Below are 27,569 nucleotides of genomic sequence, written 5' to 3'. Positions count from 1 at the left end.
GGGGGTCTTCCCAAATGATGGCTTCATGCGCCCAGTCTCACACACAGCTGGCCATGGGCCGCCACTGTCCACCTTCCCCTCCAGTCTCTTGCCGGCCTTGAGGTCCACTTGGCAAGAAAAGCCATTGGCCTTCCCTGGACTTGCACCATGGGTGTTGGAAAAATGGAGAGGAGAGAGGGAAGAGGTGAAGAGGAGGCAGGGGCCCTGCGCAGGGGGACAGGATGGTGGCTGCACGAAGACACTCTTGCACTCCCTAGCCAGGTGGTGCAGGGGCCCAGGCACCAGAGCATTTTCTCTCTCTCTGTCTGCCCCTCCCTTCTTCCTTCGCACTCCAGGCAGCCAAGCTAGGCACTTCGTGTCCCACAATGCAACGTGGCATCTGTTGAGGAAGGGAGCTATCTCATAAGTCAGATCACAACTTGTATCTCAAGTGGAAAAATGAACCGAGCGATGGCTCGTATCTTAAAAAACTCATGAGGTAGGTCGCTCGTAAGTTGAGGTTTCACTGTATAACATAAATGAAAACAGCTCTTCATGTAAAATTTATGACAGTGTTTCAAATTTAATGATTTGTTAAATCAAGTCAACTTTATAAAATTGACAATACTGAGTAGATTCCTGAGTACAATTTTTGCAAAATAAAATGCAAAATTTGAGGGACAGTAAGGTATTTGGCTACTGAGAAATTTACTTAAGATGGGGAAATGACAAGCCCAGATTCTCAAGGAATCATACTGATCTCCATAGCCATTTCCCTCCAAAATTAGTATCATCTATGCAAAACCACTGTCAATAGAATCTCTTCTCTTATTTATTCTAGCTACAAGTCCTTTGGCATGATTAGTTTTTGTATGTACTTCTACCACAATTCTGTGCATCACTTGCTCAAAATATGCTGAATTATAACTGAATGTGCTATTTACTGAACTTACTCAAGAAAATTATTGAACATTAATCAGCAAACCCATTTTGTACAGAAAAGGGAATCCACAAGTTCCCATAAGAAAAGTAATATGCATGATAATTTATTTCTTTAAGTTGTGTTTCATAGTTCTTTTGGATGCATTTATTATTTAGCATAAAATAAAGCAGACAATGTATTTCAAATGAAATATTCCCTTCTTATGTGTTTTATCAAAAATTATTCCTGTGAAAATCAACTACAGTACATGATCAATTTTAGGTGGCAGCCAATTACACAAATCTATCTTTTCCACCATTTGGATTTGAAAAAGTAGAGTCTTTAGCAATGATTCTCAAACTCTAGTGTTTTGGACTTCAACTCTGAGAAGTCTCAGATGTCGATAGTCACGAGATTATGGGAGCTATAGTGCAAAACACTTGGAGGACCAGGGTTTGGGAATCACTCATCTATAGTAATATTGTCCTAATCTGGCCTGTAAGTGACCATGCCAAGTTGAATGACAATCTGGCTTAGACATCTACCATCAAGGCTTTCAAACAGCAGCTTTATATAAGTACTCATTAGCATACATGAGGACCAGAGCTGTGTAAAAAGAGGACTATGTACAAAACCTAAGCTCTACTTAAATATCCACCAGATGGCAGCACAGCACAATTCTTAAAAACTGCTTTGCTTGAAATTCCAAAACTGTTTTCAATGTACCACTGTATGCTCCCAAGTTAATGTTTCTTCCAGTTCTTCAAGATAACTTCTGCTGCGTCCAGTGTGCTGTCTTTCTGGCAACAAGAAAAAACTAGCAATTATTAATTCAGATTCAGTCATGGAAGAACACATCAAAAGACAGGGAATAATACTGAAGGAGTTATTTTTCAAACATATTGTTTGAAATTGGTTGTTATGATAGATCATAACAATCTCTCTGCCCATAGAAATCCAAGAAAACATAACACATGAATATGTCAAATCCAAAACAGCACCAAAACTGACCAGAACAGCAGATCTAATAAACTGATCATCATCATCCCTTTGTGTATGTGTTTGCATGCACCTTAATGTCACTTATTGACCTAGGACCCCAAAGATTTTGCAGGGTTTTTTTTAGACAATTAGGATTTGCATAGCCCCAAACAAGAGCAGTACCATAATGCAGGTCCCCTGCCTTTCTACTCAAGAGTGCAAGGGGTTAAAATGGTGAAATAGAACCTCAACTGTTGCAAAAGAAAAAAAAATGCAATAAAAACTGGCAGAGGGGCAGGTGGTTTACACCTCTCACATCCAAGATCCAGATTGGGTTTGTACTTGCTTATCTGAATTGAGAAAAAGTAAGTGAATCTAAGCTCTGTGTGCACCTTTAGTGTCCACTAAACTGTCCACCTTTAGTGACCCCATTAGTTTCATAGTTTTTTTAGGCAAGGAATACTCAGACGTGGTTTTGCTTGTTCATTCTTCTGAAATATAGCCTAAAACATCCTTTACTTTTTGGTGCTCTTCCGTCCAAGTATGACTCATTGCTGATACTTCTTAGCTTTACAAGGTTCCCAAAACCACGACTCATGTCAACAAAGAAGAATACCTCTTTCCAATCCCAGAGAATAAGGATGAGTGAAATAAATATTATCTAACTTAATTTTAATGCTAAAACATTTCAAATATACAAGCAATCCCCAAGTTACAAACATTTAACTTATAAACAACTCATAATTAAGAACAGGGGTGAGACAACAGGAAGTGAAAAAAATCTCCCACTAGGAAAGGAAATTCACACCTGGAAGAGTTATCATGGGGAAAAGGGGTCTCCACTGAAGCTTTCTCAACAATCCTTGTTTCCATAACAAGCCACATTTTTCAAAATCCAATGATAACAGGGACAGAAAGCGAGGTCAAATTTTGGGAACAGGGGCACAGATAGCAAAACAAACACCACCAGGGTGTTAACCCTTCCCTATGCTAGCCAAAGATAAAAAAGACATATTTTTCGCCTGGAATTACACTAAAAATATATACCTGTTACAACTTGCATACAAATTCAACTTAAGAACAAATCTGTAGAACCTATCTTGTTTGTGACTTCCTGATTTCCTCTACAACTGGAAGGCAATGTTAAATCTGTTTCAGCAGTTTGGCAGAAATTACAAATCTATCCTGCTTGTCAATTAAAATACCCAGTTAATATGACACTGTAAACGTAAGCAACAGCACACAGAATTGCTGAACCTTATAATTAAAATCTGAAGTACTTTTAGCAGGAAGTGCTCATAGTAATGTGTTTGTGGAATGTACATTTCAGCCAAACCCTCAACCTTCAATAGGGCTTTTTTCTTATATTATGATCCAACTCCCACAATGTCCTTTTCAGGGGCAACACCACAAAAGTGTGGTTTATACTGTCTCACAGTAACAAGCAAGGTCACTGGTCAACAGCATACAGTGATATTTCAAATCCAGTAGCAATATTGTGTAAGGATTTTGTTGAATCTGTCTAAATAGGACTGATAATGTGGAACAAAGGACAGGACATCAGGTTAACATAGAGCAGGGGTCCCCAAACTAAGGCCCGCGGGCCACATGTGGCCCCCGAAGCCATTTATCCGGGCCCCCCGGGGGTTACTCGTTCTGGGTGGGGGACGGGCAGCCAAGAGGAGGAAGGCTGCTGCTGCTTCTTCTGAAGGCTGTAGGCAGCGAGCGGGCGGGCAGGCGGGGGAGGGACTTCAGGAGCCCCCTCGTGTTCTTCTCCTTTTCCTTTCCTTCCTTCCTCTTCTTCCGAAGTAGCAGGCAGGGGAAGGACGTTAGGAGCCTGCATGTTGTGTCGTCCTCCTCTTCCTCTCTTTCCCTCTCTTCCAAAGTGGTGGCGGCAGTAGCATGGCTGCAGGCTGGGCGGCGTACTTTCCTCTCCTTCCTTCTTTTCTTCCAAAGCAGTGCTGTCACCATGGCTTTGGATGAGGAAGAAGCCGACACACTGGCTCTTTTGCCAATTTGGAAGAGAAGGGAGAGGAAAAACAGGAGACTGGTGAACGAGCTCCTAAATTCTCTCCCCCCACCCATGCTTTGGTAGAAGAGGAAGGAAGGAGAGGAAAAGGGTGAGCTGGGTCCTAAAGTCCCTCCCTCCGCGCTGCTTCAGTAATAAAGACAAACATTGTTTTTGAAGGCTTTCATGCTTGGAATCACTAGGTTGCTGTGTGTTTTCCGGGCTGTATGGCTATGCTCTAGAAGCATTCTCTCCTGACATTTCACCCACATCTATGCCAGGCATCCTCAGAGGCTGTGAGGTCTGTTGGAAACTAGGCAAGTGAGGTTTATATATCTGTGAAAGCCTCTGGTGCCTGGGATTCCTTGGCAGACCTTTGGGGATTGATTGGGGAAGGGTCTTCTTTTTGGACTGCCATTCCCAGAATCCCCCAACCAGCTGTGCACCTTTTTGAGCAGTTCTAATCTGCAGCATTGAGGGAAAAGATCTGCATGTATGGACTTATGGCAACCCTATATATTTCATAGGGTTCCTTAGGCTAGGAATCCCTTGTGTAAAACGTAAACATTTCTCTTCTGAGTTGTGGAAGGCTTTCATGGCCAGAATCACTGGGTTGCTGTGAATTTTCCAGGTTGCATGGGCATGTTCCAGAAGCATTCTCTCCTGACGTTCGCCCACATCTATGCCAGGCATCCTCAGAGGCTGTGAGGTCTGTTGGAAACTAGGCAAGGGAGGTTTATATATCTGTGAAAGGTCCAGGGTGGGAGAAATAACTCTTCTCTGTTAGAGGCCAGTGAGAATGTTGCAATTAATCACCTTGATTAATACTGAAAAGCCTTGCAGCTTCAAGGCCTGGCTGCTTCCTGCCTGGAGGAACAAATATGGAACCAGACATTGAGCATCTTATTAGCCAAAAGCAGTGTCATAAGATATGTGCAGTTTGCATAGGAATTTGTTTATGGGTTTTTTTAACTATAGTCCAGCCCTCCAACGGTCTGAGGGACAGTGAACTGGCCCCCGTTTTAAAATGTTTGGGGACCCCTGACACAGAGGAAAGAATACATTTGACAAAAGTTTCTACCTAATTTCCAAGATACTGAAAGTTTCTCATTTCACATTATTACAGAAACCATATTTCTAGCAACCTCCTGAGAATTTCTGTCTCTAATATTCCCACATAACACTTACAGGGAAGAAAAACCCTTGCAATGATTTACACCTGCAAGACTCCATAGATACTGCCAGAGATGTACTGCTTCACACACAGAGAAAAATGGAGGGATGAGAACAACTACAACTTGGAAGGCGGTGTACTCTCCTTGATTGAAAGTTTTTAAATAGAGATTTAATGATCAATTCACTGAATTGTTTCGCTTTGGGTTTCTTCATTGGCAGCGATATGGACTAGAGGGCCCTTAAGGTTGTTTTAAACTGATTCTTTGAACCTAATTCATCTGTCCTCATGCCAACACTGTATCTGTCCCCCTCCTTAGCTTACAAAGTCTGAGGAATGGGGAAAAGGGTTATTTTAATTGATTTAACTGAAATATAAGAACGTACTGAGAGTAATTTCACCTAATGATATCCTAATGGTTAACATTGTGATTGCAGAACAAACTAGTTAGGGAAATGTGAACTTTCTTCTCTTGGAGGTTTTAAACAGGGACTGGATGTCTATCAGGGAAGCTTTATCTGAAGATTTCCTGTACCAGGAGCCATGTGAACTAGAACAATCTTGTTGATCACTGCTTACAGTACAGTTCCATAATTACATTATGTCACCCAAAAGCAAACACAAGGTGCTCAATTTAGCATTGTTTAAAGCCTGAATTACCAATGCTCTAGAACTATTACCCAGATTCCTGGTCTTTAAGCATTTAGGGAAAATTATGAAAAAAATAATTTGACTACAGGAAATTACTATTAAAATTACTATTAAAATATTTCAATATTAGAAAGATCAATTTCCAATATGAAAACAGATCGGTATGTTATCCTTTAAACTACAGCTCCCCAAATCTCCCAACCAATATGATCATTATTTGAAGTATTAACAGAACTGCGAAATTCATTAAAACATTTCAAAAGTTCTGGCTGCAAAACTTACTTTGATGAAACAAAAGCGTATGTATTTCTCAAACTGATCTTTTGTTGCTAGGCCACAAAATGAAGTCAGAGGAATAGCTGACAGTTTCTGAAATGACAAAACATGATTACCTTTTCACTTCATACATGAAGAAAACTCATTACATTTTCACACACGCAGTATGCGCACTTTATCAGGGAGGTAGTCTTGTGCAGATATGAATGGAACTGCACCGTAAATCAGTATATTTATGAAAGTTTAAAGCAGTTTCCAATTCTATTCTCCTAGCAAAGACTTTGGGAAGTAGAGGAGACAGTTGTTCTTTACATTGTAGCTATGTCTATCCCAGAAACAGGAACAACAGATTGGCAAGTTCGGGCAAAAAACAGACAAACACCAGGACTTCTGTTTTCACAGAGATAAGAAAAGAATTGTGCAAGAGCAACAGAGGACATCTTTTTTACAATCTCATGTAATATTGCAATTAATTGCACTAGTTTCAACAAAACTTACCTTGGATTTCATCATCCATTTGACAAATTTATTGTCATAAGGCTTATCTTTCTCCATATCAGATAGATCCACATCTTTAAATGAAATAGCCAAAATTAAAAATGTTTTGATCAGAATGACTTAAAAAACATATGGGCATTTCTGAATAAAGAGGTTTGAAGGCATCAGGGAACAGTGTAGGAAAGCAAACTATTAGTCTGAGAACAACTGTAATATCTTGTACAAACTGAGCCCTTCCTATTTGGAAACCACAATACACCAAAACCCAAACATTATGCCATCAGCTGCCGACTATCATCTTTGGGGAAAGAAGGTGAATTACATGTCCAGTGCTAGCTGAGGTTTTCTTCAGAAAGTCCTAACTTCAGGAAGCTCCAACTGATGAAGGAAAGAGAAGAGACAGAAATCTGGGAGGATTCCAGTTCTTTCAGCTCTGCTCACAGAAGGTCCCAGATGTCTTTCTCCTAATGCCAGCACACTTTCCACCCTTTTAAGAAAGTGATCCTTGTGGCTGAGAAGGGAGGGAAAAGTCCAAATGGATTCAGCCAGATTTCACTCAGTTGCCATAGCCCAGTAAGGAGGGAAAAGTCCACATCTATCTGCACAGCCAAGGGATACTTTGCTTGGTTGCTGTTGGCAGTGCTCTGATCCACTTGGACTTTTCCTCCCTTCCCAACTATGAAGGCTACATTTCTAAATTGGTGGAAAGTATACTGATAGCCAAGAAAGTGTATATTACATTTGCTATTTTACAGGGGTTTTGTGAAAGTGAAACCCAAAACACTTCTGGTTAAAGGATGTGCATTTTTCTTTCAGGACTGTGACAAAGCTGTACTGAAAGGCTGAGCTAGAAATCATAATAAATGAAACAGCTAATGCAAAAAAAAAAATGGAATCCACAACTTAAGTCTACCTCTTTTTCCCCTGTCTCACATACTGAAAACTTACTTAAATCCTGAAATCATCACTGAAATCATCTACTGCTCCACAATACTGGCTATATTTCTGGAATATATCTTCTCCATGTCCCTGTCATAGTTTTAAAATGTCACTAACTTAGTGGAGATACATCAACAATCATGAAATAGCCTCCCTCAGGAACAACAGGTTTCAGCCCAACTCCCAGGAGCATCTGGGCCATTCGGTCCCGTTTGCCTTCCAGCTCTCTGGGCAATGAGTAGAAGTAACACTCTGGATCATCCATGCGTTTCAAGTCTATCAAAAGGGCTTGTGCGAGAGCCTCCTAAAAATCAAATTATAAAAAGAAAGGCAACCATATTGAAATAGTTAGCAAAAAGAAGCAGGCATTAAGTATGCCTTTTAAAGAATTGTTAGATCTCTAAAATCCAATAGTTTTTTTCTGTGAAGATTTTGGAGTCAGTGTCAATGTCTACATTTTTTCCCCCTTAACAACAAAGAAATACCACCACTGTTTACAGTTTTTACAATATAATCCTAAATGCACTGATACATTACAGCCAGATCAAGTTGATTCAAGACAGGGATCCCCAAACTAAGGTCCATTTACCTGGCCCCCGCCCTCAGTTTTAGACTTAGGCTTGCCCAAAGTCTGAAATGACTTGAAGGCACACAACAACAACAATCCTAATTAACTTTACTATCTCATTGGCCAGAAGCAGGCCCACGTTTCCTATTGAAATCCTGATAGGTTTATGTTGGTTAAAATTGTTTTTTATTATTAAATATTGTATTGTTCTTTCATTGTTGTTATTTTTTGCACTACAAATAAGACATGAAGTGTACATAGGAATTTATTCGTATTTTTTCAAATTATAATTTGGTCCCTCAACAGTCTCAAAGATTGTGGACTGGCCCACTGCTTTAAAAGTTTGAGGACCCCTGATTCACAGATACACGCACATTAACATTTGCTATCTGATCTTCCTACCGAAGAATAATAAACATTTCACAACACATTAGAAACATTGTAATACAGAATGAGTCTCCCTTATCTGAAAATTTGGGATCAGAAGTGTTTTGTATTTGGGATTCTTTTCAAATTTTATATTATGAGTAGCATACTACATACTGCATTTGAGGGGTTGGAGAAAGGAAGAACTGTGGATTCCAGATAAATACTAGAGTTAGATTTCCAGCATTTCACATATCCTGTCTCCAGCCTCCTGTCTCATACACAACTGAAGCAGCAAATGTAAGAGATAAGAGGCTGGAGAAAGACTGAGGATCTTTGCAAAGGCAGAAATCCAAGCTTAGGGCTCAGTGCAAATCCACACTGCACACCATTTTACTGATCCCACCTCTCTCTAGCCTCATGTCTGGTTTGTTCACTACTTGTGCTGTGTATGAGATGCAAGACTGGAGAGAGACTGAGGATCTAAGAGCCTGCCGCCTGTATGCTTACACCTTGCAAATCAATGAGCAGGAGTGCTGCAATTGCAGGCTCAAAGGCAAAACCAGGTGGTTGGTGACCAAAAAATATGAACATGAAAAGCACTGCAGACTAATCCAACCAGAGAAGTCAGCCATAGCAGAGCACCTGATGAACCAACCTAGACACAGCATATTATTTGAGAACACAGAAATGCTAACAACCACCATGTCAGACTACACAAAGAAGACACTGAAATCCACAGGCATGTGGACAATTTCAACAGAAAGGAGGAAACCATGAAAATGAACAAAATCTAGCTACCAGTATTAAAAAATTCTAAGATCAGGACAATAAATAAAGAGCAACAATCAAAAAGCAGGGCAATTCCAGACAAGAATAAATCAGGGACAGCTAACACCTCCCAGCAAAGGATTCCCCCAGGCATCAACCAGTTAGGCTTTGAAGCTGCAAGGCCATTAAATGCTAATCAAGGTGGCCAACTGCAACATTCACATGTGCCTCAAGTAGACAAGAGTTCTTTCTCCCACCATGGACATTCCACAGATATATAAACCTCACTGGCTTAGTTCCCAACAAACTCCTCAACCTCTGAGGATGCCTGCCATAGATGTGGGTGAAATGTCAGGAAAGGATGCTTCTGGAACATTGTCAGACAGCCTGGAAAACTCACAGAAACCCTAAATATATGGTTTTGGAGGTTTTGGATTTCTGGACAAGACAGGCTCAATCTGCGTGTACAGACAGTTACGAACAATTTAAGTTCTGTAGGTTTGTTCTTAAGTTTAATTCATCTGTAATTTGGAACAGGTACATTTTTAAGTGTAGCTGCAGCCAATAACATAGACATATTAATTTTGAATAAATATGTAATATTTATTTGTAATATTTATTATGCCTTCTGTACAGAAGATTTCATTACATTTTCTTTCACTGTGATAATTATTTCAAAAAAAATTGGCTTGTTGTGGAAACAAGGATTGATGAGAAAGCTTCAGTGGAGACACTTTTTCCCTGTGATAACTCTTTCAGGAGTGAATTTCCTTTCTTAGGGTTAGATTTCCTCTCACTTCCTGTTGTCTCACCCCTGTTTGTCATATGTAAGTCAGATGTTTGTATCTCGGGGACTGCCTGTATTGAAAAACTCTACTTGTAGTCACCCCAACTCCTTGCTTTTATGTTGTTGGTCATTTTTCTTATGAAAGAATGCCTGTGTTTCTGACAATGAAGTGTCAGCTTCCACGGGGTCCATACACCCATTTTATTCACAATTTCCACTAATAATTCCCTCACTAACCAATTTCCAATGCAGCCTACATTATATTAGATTCTTTACAAAATGGTCTGTTTAATTTGTATACATCTGTACCTACCTGTAACGGAGTTGCACATGTATAGAGTGTATTTTGATGAACAACTTGCAAATGCTTTATCAGATGTTGAGGACCAATAGACCAGCCAAGCTTAAACAAAAATATACAAATTATTGTAAGTATTTGGTTGTTCATTTAAAACATTTAAAAGTGTAGAAAATGAAATAAATATATCTTTTTTAAAAATTCGAAGTTTAATAGCTAAAAGTAGAACATTTTTTTCCAATCCAGCAAGATGCAGCCAATTATACAAAAAGCATCATGACAATCCTTTTGTATAAATCAAGATAACCTAACAGTGATGCTGTTCGTGAAGGCCTACATATCATTCTCATGTAGTAAATCATCATAAGGTTATGGAGCAAGGGGAGCTTTTCTGCCGCCGCCTCCACCTCTTCACATTCTCCAATTGATGAGGTAGAGGTTTGTTTTGTCATATAAACCTCTTAACTTCCTATTTTCCTGTCCGCAAATAGCTCAACTATCTACTCCAGTAGGTTAGAACTGGCGTTTCCTTCACTGAGCCCACAGAAAGAAGTTAAACTCATGGACCAAGGACATCCATTTCATGGAGTGCAGTTGGGTATTTCACCCCCATGCGCCTCAGAAATACTGCCTCAGCTGGGAACCCAATGGCCCAAAGCAAGGGATGGGTGCGTGTCCTGTTGAAATAATAAATATATCTTAAACTAATGCTATGAGTATACTACTTCAACATAGTAGGTAAGATTACTTAAGTTACTAAATACAGAAATGTTTTCTTGCTCATATACCCACCAGTCATTTATGGACTGCTGACAGGCAGGGAGAGGGAGGAGGAAGAAGAGGAACAAGTCTTTCTCCAACTTACAAAACGTTTCCTGTGTGCCCTTCTGGAAGTGATAATTATTAACTAGAATACTAGAGTAGTTAAAAATACTACTGGCTGTTTGAAGCAGGAATGGCAATTGTTGGAATCTAGGAAGTTGTATTTGCCCCTCTCAGGCTCTTAGAGGGACACACCTCTTCTCTGAAAAACAAACCAACATTTTGTCCTCAAATGCCCTCTGTGAGCGTGGGGCCATTTTAGCCATGATTTAAACTTGCCTGTGCCATTTTAGGCATTTTTAGAATATAAAAGTCAATTCTTGATTTTTTTTTTTAAAGGGTTCTCCTGGCCCAATGGGCAGAAACTTTCTAGAGGGCGCTGGGTGGATTTAAGGGCAAAAAACAGTCTTAAACCATTACAAAAACAGCCTCTGAGGACTCCTCTCTTGGTTTTAAAAATATAAAATAAAAAATGTCTATTGTCTTCCAAATTGATGTTTTTCAATATATGTATACCACTTATAACAGTTTCATGTGTTGCAACTTGCAAATGACATCATCACCACTCTTTACCTTCCAGCCAGTGGCACTGTATGTTTTTCCAGCACTTCCTACAGTTACTGTTCTGTCCCACATGCCAGGCAAAGTCGCTGTTCATTAAAAAAAATAAAGCTTAGAGTTAATTGCATATAAGTTATGAACTTTAACATGCATATCAGTATGCAGTTTTCTTACTTACATTCAAACACATTTATGGAGATTTTGGTAACACCTTACACATTCACTTCAATGGGAAGGTGAATCTGCTCCGGGGCTCCTTTTACACTGCCACATAATCCAGTTTCTGAACCCAGATTATCTGCTTTGAACTGGATTATATTATACACTGTCTACACTGTCTTATAATCAAGTTCAAAGCAGATAAACTTGATTCAGAAATTGAATCATATGGCAGTGTAGATGAGGCCTGAAAGAGCTACTCAAGAAAGTATATAGAGAATATTTTTGCACTATGAGTTTGAATAAAAATCCAGAACAGAATCAAACCCATACAGAGCCAAACACAACTATCCACATTTTAGCATCTCATGGTTCATGAGAATCTGACTACAGTCATCTGTTTGGATCATAAAGTTATAGAATAAGAGAGTTGGAAGAGACCACATGGGCCACATGGGTAGCCCCTGCAATGCAGAAAAAGCACAAAGTATCCCTGACAGATGGTCATCCAGCCTCTGTTTAAACGCCTCCAAGGATGGAGCTTCCACTACACTCCAAGGAAGAGTGCCACTGCTGAACTGCTCTTATAATCAAGAAGTTCCTCCTAATGTTCAGGTGGAATCTCTTTTTCTGTAATTTGAAACCATTGCTACGAGTCCTAGTTCTCAGGGCAGCAGAACACAAACCTGCTCCATCTTCCTTATGACATCCTTTCACATAGTTTTATTTATTTATTTATTTACAACATTTCTACCCCGCCCTTCTCACCCGAGGGGACTCAGGGTGGCTTACAACAACCAGCAAAATTCAATGCCAAACAGATAAAAAAAAACAGCAACACATTTAAAACCATTAACAGTAATCCATAAAATACATTAGTTAAGCTTAAAACATATAGTTACTTAATACCATTCTTCCAAGGAACCATTGCACATAAAACTAAGTTCAGACCATGGCCATCATGTCCCTTCTCTTCTGCAGGCTAAACATACCCCTCTCTTTAAGCCACTCCTCATAGGGCATGGTCTCCAGACCTTTGATCATTTTAGTTACCTTCCTCTGGACACCTTCCAGCTTGTCAATATCTCTTTGAAATTGTGGTGCCCAGAATTGTGTGAAATGGCAGACATCTATTTTAAATTTTGTTTTGAAATTCAGATAGCTACTGTTTTCTTTCAAAAACATTCCATTTCGCATCTGATTTTCAGAAGTTTTGTTATTGTTTCGTTAGTTTTGTTCCATTGGCGGCAATGGGGGAACTTTAGAGGCTTGTTTCTGTCATTTTTATGACTATCACAATGAAACTTGGGACACTTATAGGACATTTACCACTCTTAGCCTACCAAGTTTTAGAACATTTCACTCATCCACTGATTTTTAGGACATTTTTCAAGTTTTTACACACACACACACACATATATATATATAGAGAGAGAGATAATGATAATGTTGTGATGGAGTCTTCGAGTAGAGATACTACTAGTTGTGTTAGAAGAGGCAGGAAAACGACTCATGAGCAAGACTCCGATGAGAAGCAACAAAGGAAGAGAATCCGGGAAATACTTATGGAACCCACTGATGATGATTCCTTTGAGGGTTTTGAAGGGGATTGAGGGGCTGGGAGTCAGGAGGATGGGATATCGGACTCTGGGGGTGAAGAGATGGATTGGACTAGAGTTCAATTGATCTGGGATATTTTTGAGGAACCCATAAGCAGTGGTACATTTGAGGGATGGCACAGCGAAGATACAGCTGGATCCTGGGGAGTTATGGGTTTGGATAAAAGGTGGACTGGCTGGAGAGATCATAGAAGGGCAGCAGCTGGAGGTAGGGCATTGGGCGACTCCAGCTCCGATGAGGATTTGCAGCAACAAGGTTCAGCTGTGGATAGGGTGTTAGCTGGCTCAAGTTCGGAGGAGGACTTGTAAATAAAAGTAAGTTTGTTGCTAATGTAACCTTGCAATCGGCAAGGTGTTTGTTGGGCGCTCTCGGGATCTCTGTTTCAAAAGATGTGTTTGGAAGACTGCTTTGGGACATAAGTGTTAACCCGGGCTTGTTAGTGGCAACGGGGGCTGGCATTGTGTGGGTTTGCACTGGATTGTCCTGTGTTGGTTTTATGCATTAGCTGCCGGTTTGCCTCCGTTGCTCTGGCTCTTTGTGTTGACCTTGGACTGGGATTCGGAGCTTGTGACTTCTCCCTAACAACGCGGACTGGAAATCGATACTTGTGACTTTTTCCTAACGACGCGGACCAGATGTGGCGGCTGTGACTTCTCCTTTACAACGCGGTTTAGCTTCAACGATGTTTTGGGGCACAGTGTGGCCGCTGGTCACTGTGGGTTGTTGCTAGTTGCTTTCCTGTGTTTGCTAAGCTCCATCGAGTAGGTGGATCGAGTTTCCAGCCATTTCGGCATAGTTTGTTTTAATCCGGATTATTTCCCAGGATAATCCGGATTATATCCCGAGTTCGGGTTTTTTGAGTTCTTTTTAGACATTGCTACTTCACACTGAAGAGAAAGTGTTTTGAGCCCATTTTGGTTGTTTTTCTGGTTGTTTTCTTGGCTCTTTTGTGTTGTTTTGCAATAAACTGAGTTATTTATATTGGCTGGCGTCTGACTCCTAACATATAAAAACCAAAGGAGGTATCCTCCTTAATTTCTTCACAGTGACAAAACATGAGCAGGACATCCATTCCTGCAGTTTCAGAATGTCTTGGAAGAAGAATAAGTGATGCAACAAGTATGGCTGTGCTCAACCCCATCGCCCCACAGAGAAATTGCTTGTTTCAACTTGGAAAAAAGTCAGAATATACTAACAAAACTAACAAACTTTTCTCAAATTTTGTGGAGGGAGTGTTGTTCTGTCTGGGTTGGCAGTGGGGCTTCCCATGTTGTATTTTGGTGGTTCATATTTACAAATCGCCAAATTTGCTCAAAACCCAAAACTACTTACAAAGTTTTGCACACCTCTACAGCACAGTATTTTGGGTGAGATATAACCAAGGCAAAATAGAGAGGCACTATGACTTCCCTCAATCTAGACACTATACCCCTTTTGATGCAGCCCAAAATCCCATTGGGTTTTTAAGCTGCTGCATCACACTGTTGGCTCATGTCTAAAACTCCAAGATTTTTTTCACACGGACGGTTGTTGAGATAGGCATTGCCCATTCAGTATCTTTGCATTTCAATTTTTTCTGCCTAAATATTGTATTTTACATTTATCCTTGTAGAAATTCATTGGGTTAGTTTTGGCCCAGCTCTCTAATCTGTTAAGATCATTTTGAATTCTGATCCTGTCTTCTAGAGTATTAGCTCTGCCTCCTAATTTTGTGTCTTCTGCAAACCTGATAAGCATGTGCCCTCTAAAGCTTCATTTAAGTCATTAATAAAAATGTTGAACAGAAAAAGACCCAGGATCGAACTCTGCAGCACTCCACTAGTCACTTCTTTCCAGAATGAAGAGGAACTATTGGTGAGTACTCTTTGGGTCAAGTTGCTTAACCAATTACAGATCCACCTAATAGTAGAATTGCCCAGTCCATATTTGACTAGTTTGTTTTCAAGAAGGTCATGGGGGACCTTATAGATGGCCTTACTGAAATCAAGATATGCTATATTCACAGCATCTGCATCTACCAAGCTTGTAACTCTATCTAAAATATATATATATAAGATTAATCTGGCATGACTTGTTTATGAGAAATTGACCTTGACTTTTACTAATCACCGCAGTCCTTTGTAAGTGATTGCACACTGCCTCAACAATCTGCTCCAGAATCTTTCCTAGTATTGATGTCAGGCTGACTGGATGGCAATTGTTTGGGTCCTCTTTTTTCCCCTCCTTGAAGATAAGGACAACATTTGCCCTCCTACAGTCTGCTGGGACTTCTCCTGTTCTCCAAGAATTCTCAAAGATGACTGCCAGTGGTTCTGAAAAGACTTCTGCTAGTTCCTTCAATACTCTTGAATGTAGTTCATTTGGCCCCAGAGACTTGTATTCATTTAGTGTAGCAGATATTCCTGGACTACTTCTTTACCTATTTTGGGTTGCATTTCCCCTATTACCTTGTTCGCTCCATATTGCTCAGGTTGAATCCCAATCTCCTTTTGGGGGAAACATATCCTTTTGGGAGAACAATTTGCTATGGAATCAGTTACAGATATTAATCTTAAGGTAATAATATGAAATGATAACATTTTTCTTAACCCCTACATGAAGATGCAGGAAACAACATCCACAAGAATACTGTACCAGTACAAGGGTCGCCACAGGGATATCCCTAAACATCAGTCCCCCAGAAAAATATAGCAGTACCTACTCATGCTATAACATAATCATGTCATGAATTCTGCCAGCCACACATCACATTTATGAGCATTTCTATTGGAAAGAATGCAACCTAATGAGATCCTAATTTAAAATTTTGCTATGCATACACAGAAAACGGAAAGCGCATACTCTGTATTCCCATGTTGCTTGTAATGCACAGTTCTTAGCCTAGTTCAGTGCCGAATATCATTTAGCAAATCTATAGAAAAATAAAACATTTTGTAAAGCAACATCTAAACAACACAATTTTCAGGAGGCTATGTTGGAGAATACTCATAAAATAAAATCAATTTCACTTAATAGAATTAGATGGACTATTATTTATTTATTTAAAACATTTATATTCCTCCCTTCTCACCCCAAAGGGGACTCAGGAAGGCGCACAACATATATATGGCAAACATTGAATGCCAGAACATAAAATAAACCATAAATATAAATACACACTAAAATCAGTTATCTTCACATTAAAATAATTATTTAAAATCATTACAAGTCAGTCGCACCATATCCAGTCAGCAGAGTGAAATTTCCTATTGCTGTCGTTATTGCACTGCCCCAAAGGCTTGGTCCAACAGCCAGGTCTTTACCATCTTTCTAAAGGACAGGAGGAAGGGGGCTGATCTAATATCCCCAGGGATATTTTCTGAATATTAGCATTACCTTTGGAATGAAGAAGAGCACTGCTCTGTAAGAAACTCATTTCATTACACTATAGTGGGACTGAATGTTTTATTGTATCCAAACACATAAATTAGAAAGGTGATATCCAAACGTGTTTCCAAATTGGTTCTTTCTCTGTTGAAATGTCAAGAGAGTCCTCACAATATCCAGCTTTTAAATCTGTCAGAGGAACGCTAATAATTAGTTGCACAAAGCCTCAATTTCACACAAACCAGATAAGATATGATGAAGTGTTCTACACAAGAGAAAACTGCCGCCGAGGTGATAGCACACACACCATGCAAATTTTACGATATGTCACTGGCAACTCCTATTAAATGAGCATTAAAGCACCACTACCAGATGTGCTAAATTGATGTGATATTCATTTTGCATTTTTCATGAGAGATATGTCATTTGGGTTGATAGAACTAGTGAAGCTTAATACAACACCCGCTGTTAGGAATCAATCTGTGTTTTTCGTATACATGTTATACTAAAGCTGAAAAAAGAAAAGCTTGGAGGGGAAGTCAGTTGATAAAAAATACCTGTCACCTGCATGTAGGTTTTATGGTTTGTAGGTAAGATGAAAGATTGGAGAACTGTTCCAGAATATCCAAGGAAATAAACACTTCTGGCTGATAATCACTCATGAGAAAACTGGTTATCACTGGCATCTGTGCACATTATTTGCTGCACAATAAAAACACCGTTCAGCTATGAGGAATGTATTAATCACAAATCAGAAAATGAGTATGCCAATGAAATAACTGAGTGTTTTTGTTTCCTCTAAGGTCTGTTGGAACAGTTATTAGGGCATCCTGAGTGTTTATGTGTATGTATATTCAACAAACAATTCACAGACAAAATTGCACATTTTAATAGCAAATTACCTGAAGTCAAACATTAAAATGGAATAGAATTAAGAAATCTGCAAATTAAAAGATGTCTAAAGAAATATGTTTTAATAAAATAAATCTTATGCTTCTGAGTGATGTCTATTTTTGTTGTTATGTGCCCTCACGTTGTTTCCGATTTAATAGTGACTCCAAGGTGAACCTGCCACAGGGTTTTCTTGATGTGTCAAGGGGATTGCCATTGCCTTCCTGAGGCCGAGAGCATGTGACCTCTCCAAGGACATCCAGTGTGTTGCCATGGCTGAACAAAGATTTGAACCCTGGTCTCCAGACTCCTAGCACAACACTCAAACCACTATACCATACTAGTGTCAGGGGTTCTATGCAGTCATAAAACTCCTGTTCGTGCGGAAGTGACTATTAGTTCCAGTTAAGCAACCAGGTATTCAGAAACACAGTTGCAGTGGTATTCTACTCAAACAACAAAACACACAGAGATTTATGTTCTTTTCTAAATAAACAGGAAGGCTTCTCTTTCTCCTTTTTTCCAGCAGTATACAAAGTATAAAAACATACAAACTTTACAGCTTCTTCTTCCTCGCTACTCACAGCAGCAATTCTCCAAAATAGCATCCAACCCTCAACAACCCTCATCAACTTATTCAGTATAACTACAAGGTATATACTACTCCCATTACATTAACCACCATACCTTAATTACAGTGGCTTAACTTTTTTATGGGTGGTTAGGCCAGAGGTATTAACTCTGCTATCACTTAGAAAATGTCAGGTAATTTCCATATCCTGACAACTTGCTCTCATTTCTATTCTACTATTTTTAAAAATTCAAATACTTTATGAAAATGAAACAGTTCTTATTAGAAAAGAACATCTTCTTACAATGAGGATAAGTAGGTGCAGGGATACAGGAACTATACAGTCCTTTTAATGTTGCTGGATTACAACTCCAAGCAGCTCTAACCAGCATAGACAACAGTAAAAAATGATAGAGGTTGTAGTTTAACATTTGGAGAACTACACAATTCCTACCTCTGGTGTAGGGAAAGTGGGGACAGGAAAGTGCCTTTGGGCTAGCAATTTTTTTCCCAATCTGTGACATGCTAAAATGAATCTGGAAGAATGTATACTTCCAGAGGTTTGTTCATCAAATACATACAGATACAGGGGTCATACTGTATAGTCAAAATCATTCAGTTTAACACTTATTTATGAGGTAACAAACATTTTTTCTAATCATTAGCAAGAAGACTTTCTGTAAAATGTGTATTATACAAATAAGCAATTAAAGTTGTACTTAAGCTGCCTATCAGAAACATACTATGCAATTTTAAGTTATATAGTACCTATTTTGATGTGTTTGTTGCCAGTATATACCATCCATTCATAGACCTCGTCGCTGATGCACAGGATGTCATGTTTAATGCAGAGATCAGCAATTACTTGGAGCTCTTCTTTTGTATAGACCTAGAAGAAAGCATAAGGAGATGGTGTATTGATAAATATATTCTAAGCCAGTGATTTTATTCCATTCAACTGGCAGACTAAGAAGCTGGAATCTCACCTTTCCTATAGGGTTGTGAGGGGTATTCAGTATAATAGCTTTGGTCTTAGAACTGAATTTACTTGCAAGTTCAGCAGGATCTAAAACCCAATCAGCACTAGATGCAACATCAGCAGCTGCAGATTTCTAGGATTTAAAAATATAAATATTGGTTAGCTGAAATACATTATTTTTATGCTCCAATTGGTGTTATACATAACGTAATCGTAAACTGTTTATTTTCAGTGCTAACAAAGTGAACACAAACATATGTGGTATTACTTATTTCCCAATGACAAACCCCTGGAAACTGTCTATGTGCCTGTGCGAGTGCCAAACAATAATATTAAATAAATATTAAAGAATTAAATGAATTAAAAGATTTCAATCTCTTATTTTCCCCCTTAAAAAATCTGAATACTCTAGTATTAGAAACACACTCACATATCTCAATGGTATAAAAACGGGTCTTCCTCCTGCCATCTTCACCATGGGCTCATAACAGTCATAGAAGGGTTCTATTATTATCACCTAAAATATAAGTAAACCAGATGGATAAGAAATATTAAAAGTGGTACATAGACCTTTTTTTAAAAAAAACAAAAACATAAACTGCATTCGATCTGACAGAAGCAAAAATTAATGTATCTAGGAAAGCACACAGCATTCAGAGCTGCGGAGCCTGAGCCAGCAAGTATAGATAGTATTTTAGATAGTAAATGTTCTCAGGACTCACTATTGAACACTATATCAACTGGTCATTTTTAATGCCAGGAAAATATGAGAGAAGGTGGAAAATGATGCAGTAAATCAAAGAGATCAGAGGACAACAGCCCTATTCTTTATTTTAATAAACTTCATTGAATTCAAAGACATAACTGTAATAAACAAAAACAAAACACAAAAAATTATAAAGCATATACTAAATAAACAAAACAATAAAAATATTAAAATGACTTCCAACCTAATGGTATATAACTCTACATTATTCCCCCTAACTTAGGCCACTTCCACACTGCTATATAAAATCCCACATTTTCTGCTTTGAACTGGATTATATGGCAGTGTGGACTCAGATAGCCCACTTCAAAGAAGATATTGTGGATTATCTGCCTTGATATTCTGGGTTATATGGCTATGTGGAAGGGCCCTGAGATTAAAAAAGATAACTTCAATAAATGTATCAATTTATTTCTGTACTTTATAATCATTCTAAATACAATTAAGTATGAATAAATTCCTAAATGTTGGGTGATGATGATTAGATTTCATATACAAAAACAATTAAAAGTTGAATTAGAATTAAAACCAGGGTTTTTTTTTACTTGGGGTTTTGGAGAAAGATTCTACATTAGAGAAAGAGCATGGAAAGCTAATAAAACATATGGTGACAGCAGCACAAATATTTACAATAAATATTATAAAAATGTTTATAGACCACGTGAAGATTGGTTTAAAAAGTATTGGAAGTAACAGAAATGGATAAATTAACATACTTATTAAGGGATAGATCTGAGAATTCTTTTGAGAGATATTGGAATTTATTTGTGGAATACTGTAAAAGAATGAAAGGGGATTTAATGATGCTAGGGTATGAGGAGTGAAAATTGAGTCCCCTGATTATAAGGATAGAGCAGGTGTATAGTTGTAATAATTTTGTTTTGTAAATTGATAGGTATGAATGTAAACAACTGCATTCTGTATGCTGAATAAAATAGAAAAGATTTATAATAATAAGAACAGAACTGTGCCCTTTCCATAAATACTGAAGGAGTAAGAAAGCAAAATGCAGAAGAGAAACATAACAATATTTAATTACCAATTTTATCCTAAACAAGGTGGTTTTGTTTAGGTTTAGAACTTATCCCATCCTTAATATGGATCAAGTTATCAATATTACATACATTACGAGGGATGTGTTTTCTTTACAGACAGAAATAACCTCATTAAAAAGGATTGAGGCTAAAGTTTTTTAAAAATGTTTCAAGTGCCCAGGCCCCAACAATTATTTCTGCCAAAATAGCCAGATTGCTTAGATTTTTCCATCACTGACACAATCAAGGAAGAGGAATTAATTAGCTGAAAACTGAAAGTAAACAGTTGGATAAAAAACAATGTTAGAAATATGGCTGCTTTTTAAGAAAATGGCCCTGTTTTTGGTTTTCAGAGAACAATAATTAATTGCAATAGATAATTATACAGTTGAGGCCTTTCCTATCACCTTTTACTAGCATTTACTTGGAAAGAACCCCAAGGTTACTATGTGTTTGTATGTAACAGATGGTTAACACATTCAACAATTACAGTAGAGTCTCACTTATCCAACATTCACTTATCCAACATTCTGGATTATCCAACGCATTTTTGTAGTCAATGTTTTCAATATATCATGATATTTTGGTGCTAAATTCGTAAATACAGTAAATTACTACATAGCATTGCTGCATATTGAACTACTTTTTCTGTCAAATTCGTTGTATAACATGATGTTTTGGTGCTTAATTTGTAAAATCATAACCTATTTTGATGTTTAATAGGCTTCTCCTTAATCTCTCCTTATTATCCAACATATTCGCTTATCCAACATTCTGCTGGCCCGTTTATGTTGGATAAGTGAGACTCTACTGTATATGCATTTTGGGATACACCATTATACTTACTTCATCATCTACTTCGATGAGTCCTTGAATTGCGCTAAAAAGAGAGCCATATGCTCCTACTGTGACCAGGATGTCAGTGAAGGGGTCAATCTTTCTTCCACAGACTTTTTCATACACTTGAGACAAGGCATTCACCAGCAATGGATGTCCCTGTGCACAATGGTCACAAGTCATTAAAACATGCTACTTAAAGACCATCAATGAAAACACATAATGAAATATATAGAGGTTGATTATTTCTCTTGGAATTTCATGGATTTTGGAAAACCTCCTTTTGCATAAATGTAATAGCCATGCCTCCACTTCTCCAGGTTTCACATTCATAGTTATGATTATTCATGAGTTTGAAATGCAGTCCAGATCTCCCAAAGGTAGGGATGTTTAGAAGATGGGCATGCCATGTTTTTGCTTCACCCAATAGCCCCCTTCCTTTGCACAAGCAAAACAGATAACCATAAGACACAGGAGGAAGACAAGCTGTCCTCACACGCAACTCCACTGACCTCACATATCAGACTCATCTTCATCTTCCCATGTGTCGCAAATGTCCTTTTCACACAGGTAAAAGAAGGAAAATACTGGGGAAACAAAAACATGTAGCAGAGAGAAAGAAGAGGAGGAACCAGATCTGCAGGGTAAGTGACTCTGTGGCCATAAACAGGGCTTGTTACTCCTCTTCTTCCTGTTACCACGCGTTTCTGTTCTCATCAGTATCTCCCCCTTCTTTATTTGCATGAAAAAGACACCCCGAGCATGAAAGAAGAGGAAAAGGAGCCAGGATCTATAGGATAAATACAGGTGCCAGAAGTGGCATGTGTGGTCAACTATCCCTTGGGATCATGATGGGTTCCTCCCCTGCTCCCTGAGATCACGACACCGGCACCCCATTCACACACACACACACACACACGCCCCAGAGATATTTATGTATTTTTCCACTTTCACATAGATAATGCCGGCATAATACTTAGAAAGGTAGAGGGATGACTCTTGGAGGTGGGACCCATTCCAAACTCAATTTTCAGATACATATACCCCTTTAAAACACATCCTTAAGGTCATTTTAAACACAGTATTTTAAAAATAATTTTGAAAAATTTAGCTTGTTGTGGAAACAAAGATTGGTGAGAAAGCTTCAGTGGAAACCCTTTTTCCCATGATATCTCTTTTCAGGAGTAAGTTTCCCTTCCCAGGGATAGATTTCTCTCACTTCCTGCTGTCTCTCCCAGGTTCTTAACTATAAATCATCTGTAAGTCAGATGTTTGTAACTAGGGGACTGCCTGTATTACCAGTAATTGCTGTAGCCATATTTTCTCCCTTTTTTTAACACCTGAGATTTCCCAATTTTGACACAGCATGTTAACTTTCAGCATTCCTTTCCCGTTATATTACAAATACTTGGAAATACCAGGAATGGTTTTCCTCAAAGCCCTGGAAGAATTTACAGGTATGTAATTGAGTTTTAATTTTTGAATTGGTAATCTGGGGCCCCTTCCACACAGCTGAATAAAATCCCTCATTATCGGCTTTGAAATGGCATTGTGGACTCAGATAACCCTGTTCAAAGTGGATTTTCTGCCTTGATATTCTGGGTTATATGGCTGTGTGGTAGGCCCTAAGTGCACATATCAAATACCTGACAAATGTAACTGTAGTAGTAGTAGTAATAATAATAATAACAAAAACAACAACAACAATATGGTGTTTTCTGCAATTGCAAATTTTTCCTTTTTATATATAAAAAAGGAATGCCAAACAGGAGAGGCATACGCTTGCCCATGTGATATCTCAAAACACAGAGGATTTCAAAATAGACAAAGTAATTTGTGTGTGATGGTGAATATATTATCAGTTTTTTCTTAAAATCAAAAAAGAACAAAATGCTACGGTAAGATGATGATTCCGGGCCCTTCTACACAGTCATATAACCCAGAATATAAAGGCAGAAAATCCCACAATATCTGCTTTGAACAGGGTTATCTGAGTCCATATAGCAATATATTCCAATTCAAAGCAGATAATGTGGGATTTTATTCAGCTGTGTGTAAGGGGCCTATCACTGCCTTCTTCTCCAAATGGGATAAGATCCAAAGTTTGTACACACTGGACCTAACGTGTCATTATGTCAGCCACCCATGAGGACCATTTTGGATCAGCCCAATCTATTTTACTATTCAATGAGAAATCATGAGTGAATAATTGTTACAAAGACAAAACAGAGCTGCATGGAGGAAACTGGAAGTTTTGACTCTATGGAGGAAAATGAATAGTATAAGAAACAGTGTGGCTACAGAACAGATTCAAAGCAACCTCTCAAGAGTTTTGTGCACACAATGTACTCACAAAGCCACGCGTGTACTGGTTCAGCATGTCCACTGAGGATGCTTTGGCTAATCCTTCCTTCACATAGTCAGGAGGAGATATATCTGGGAGGCCTTGTCCAAGATTCACAATGGAGGGATCTGCAGCTAGTTGTGTAAATTCCACCCTATGAAAGGAAGAAATTAGTGAAATAATATTTCATACAGAATTGCAAGGAATAATACTCTAAATCAATTATTCTCAAACTATGCTCCTCCAGATGTTTTGGACTTCAGCTCCCACACTTCTTAACAGCTGGTAATCTGGCTGGGATTTCTGGGAGCTGAGGTCCAAAACACCTGGAGGAGCAGTTTGAGAAACACTGCTCCAGATTCATGCTAAATCGAACTGCTATACAGGTTGAATATCCCTTATCCCAAAAAAGTTTTGGATCAGAAGTGTTTGGGTTTTTTTTAATACTTGTATTTCCATATACATACATAATGAGATATTTTAGAGATGGGACACAAATATATACTCCAATTTATGTTTCATATATATCTTATTACACATAGCCTGAAAACAATTTCATATACAATATTTTAATAATGTTGTGCATGAACCAATGTTTGTGGACAGTGAACCATCAAAAGTCCAAAACTGTCGTTATGTCACATGTCCATGCGGACAATGATAGATTTTGGAGGATTTCAGGTTTCAAAATTCCAGATAAGGGATGTTCAATCTGCAGATAGCAAATGACTCTGGAAATTGCCCAGTAAAGGTGTGACTCCAAAATGTATCCAACTGCTTTGGTACAGGGCATTTTATAGCAAAAGAATGCATATCTTCAGCACGTTTTTTGCGATTCCTGTAAAATTTGTTCAAACAGACTTGGTAGCTTTTGGAAACAATATATGTGGCCATGGAGCCTCTGGTGGCGCAGCGGATTAAACCACTGAGCTGCTGAACTTGCTGACAGAAAGGTCAGCAGTTCGAAACTGGGGAACGGAGTGAGCTCCCACTATTACCCCCAGCTTCTGCCAACCTAGCAGTTTGAAAAAATGCAAATGTGAGTAGATCAATAGATACTGCACCGGCAGGAAGGTAACGGTGCTCCATGCAGTTATGCCGGCCACATGACCTTGGAGGTGTCTACAAACAATGGCGGTTTAGAAATGGAGAGCACCAACTCCCGGAGTCGGACATGTCTGAACTTAATGTCAGAGGAAACCCTTACCTTTACTGTATGTGGCCACTGGTAGAATGGATTAAATGCATACATCTGAATATTTAAAAATGAGCCTATATTGTCACTACTATTAATTATACTTGATTACATGATTACTTACCACACATTGCTATCAAGTCCTTCAATTCGCTTTGTATTTTTGTGCTTGGTCATGATCTATGTAGAAAAATAAAAAAGCACAGACACAAACTCTTAGACATTGCATAAATAGTCATACAACAATATTTTCTTTCAATACACATTTGACAAACTAACTGACACAAAGATAATAAGAAAGAGCCATAAATGGTGATGGCAGGAACAAATGGGTTCCTATGCTAAAATTTAGCCTGTTGTGGGATAGTTGTGTTGGGCTTGGCTCATTTAGTCATGAGCAAGGCACACGCTGAACATGCTTGAAGGACTTCAGAAAGAGACAGACTTCACTGCACATGCTCAGAGACCTTCAAATAGCGGCAAGCTGCACTCTGCACATGCTCAGAAGCCTTCAGCTGTGAGCAAGGCACACTATGCACAGGGACCTTCAAATACCAGCAGGGCACACTCTGCACATGCTCAGAAACCTTCAGCTGTGAGCAAGGCACACTCCGCACAGAAGTCTTCAAATACCTGCTGTGTGCACTCTGCACATACTCAGAAACTTTCCGCCGTGTGCAAAGCATATTCCATACGCGTTCTGAGCCTCGGCACACACTCAGAAACTTTCAGCCATGAGTAAGGCACACACTGCACATGCTCAGACAACGCCAGGGTCAGAAACCTTGCAGCCTCCCTGTGCTGTGCCTTGTGAGGCTCAAAGGGGCCGTACAGGCCATACCAGGGCTCTTCGCAGGCCCTTCCCTCCTCCTCCTCCTCCTCTCACCTTCCTGACGCTGTTCCTGGGCGAGTGAGGCCCCCTCGCCCTCCAAGCCGCAGACCAGGCCTTTTCCCCGCGAAGGAGGCGGGCGCCGAGGGCCAAGAGCATTCCTCCTGGGCCCCAAAGCCGGCCGCTCGCCCGCCCCTCTTTCCCCGGGAAGGAGGCGCCGGCGCCGGGAAGGGAGCCACGGGGGAGTGGCTGGGCCCAGTGTAGAGCTAAGAAGCGCTCCCTCCTGCCCAATGTTTGCTGGCAGCCTGCCATTTTTTAAAACCTTAAAGTTGTTGTGCATCTTGGCCTCCAACTGTGTGGCACAGAAACAATCTACAACATTGTAGAATGAATCCATAGAATCATAGAGTTGGAAGAGACCACATGCAGGAGCACAAAGTCCCTGACAGATGACCATCCAGCCTGTTTAGTGCACTTCAATTGCTTTGGCTCAATGCTATGGAAACCTAGGAGTTGAAGTTTTACCAGGTCTTTAGCCTTTTCTGCCAGAGTGCTGTGGCATCGCCAGACTACAGCTCCCAAAATCTCATAGCTCTGAGTCATGGCAGTTAAAATGGACTCAAACTGGATTAATTCTACAGTGTAGACCCAGCACTCTTTGGCAGCTCTTTCCAAGTTTCTGATTGTCCTAGATGAAGAAAAAGAGGGCCCAGATAGTAGTGAAATGGGTTAAACCCTTGACAGCTGAACTGCTGACCTGAAGGTTCGGTTGCTCACCTGAAGGTTGCCCGTTCGAATTCGTGACAGGGTGAGCTCCCATCTGTTAGCTCTAGCTTGCAGGGACATGAGAGAAGCCTCCCCACAGGATGGTAACACATCTGGGTGTTCCCTACACAATGTCTCTGTAGATGGCCAATTCTCTCACACTAGAAGCAACTTGCAGTATGTTATCAAGTCACTTCTGACACGATAAAAAAAAAAGATGCTACCCTGATTCCATGCAGAGGAAATTGGACTTTGGAGCATTCCTTTGCTAGTAATGGAGCGTGAATGGGGACACTGAGTGTAATGAACTTTGATGGTGGGAACTAACAGGGAAGGCACATTGCTTTTACACAATTTGGCATGCATTTGTGAGACACATTTTCTCCTCTAATCCTGCAGCCATTCATAAATACCGTATTTTCACATCCCAAAGGGAATATAACTGAAGACATTTTATCTTTATGAAGAAGAATGTAAAGTCTCGCTTATCCAACATAAACGGACCTGCAGAATGTTGGATAAGCGAAAATGTTGGATAATAAGGAGGGATTATTATTCCTCCCCTGGTGGCACAGTGTATTAAAGCGCTGAGCTGCTGAACTTGCGGACCAA

At 39.3% G+C, this 27,569-nt stretch overlaps 1 protein-coding gene across 6 annotated transcripts; it reads right to left on the bottom strand.

The window, feature by feature from the left end:
• Positions 1-537: 537 nt before the first annotated feature.
• kyat3 (kynurenine aminotransferase 3) lies at positions 538-27,127 on the bottom strand. Of its 6 annotated transcripts, none has more exons than XM_003220114.4 (13): positions 26,250-26,519; positions 25,488-25,543; positions 24,178-24,322; positions 21,834-21,983; positions 19,618-19,704; positions 19,195-19,320; positions 18,977-19,097; positions 11,614-11,690; positions 10,234-10,323; positions 7,546-7,732; positions 6,490-6,563; positions 5,998-6,084; positions 538-1,701 (listed from the first exon to the last, which is right to left on the bottom strand). In XM_003220114.4, the coding sequence occupies exons 1-13, from the start codon at positions 26,502-26,504 to the stop codon at positions 1,645-1,647; spliced, it is 1,512 nt and encodes a 503-aa protein (XP_003220162.3). In that variant the 5' UTR covers positions 26,505-26,519; the 3' UTR covers positions 538-1,644. The 6 variants fall into 6 exon arrangements, with proteins under 6 accessions (XP_003220162.3, XP_062834108.1, XP_008107493.2 ...); XM_008109286.3 differs by lacking the exons at positions 538-1,701; positions 26,250-26,519 and adding exons at positions 2,538-3,887; positions 26,970-27,127; XM_008109284.3 differs by lacking the exon at positions 538-1,701 and adding an exon at positions 2,538-3,887.
• Positions 27,128-27,569: the final 442 nt, after the last annotated feature.

The sequence above is a fragment of the Anolis carolinensis genome, chromosome 4 (assembly GCF_035594765.1).
Source record: "Anolis carolinensis isolate JA03-04 chromosome 4, rAnoCar3.1.pri, whole genome shotgun sequence".
NCBI classification, from domain to species: domain Eukaryota; kingdom Metazoa; phylum Chordata; class Lepidosauria; order Squamata; family Dactyloidae; genus Anolis; species Anolis carolinensis.
This window is presented reverse-complemented; position numbering and strand designations above follow the sequence as displayed.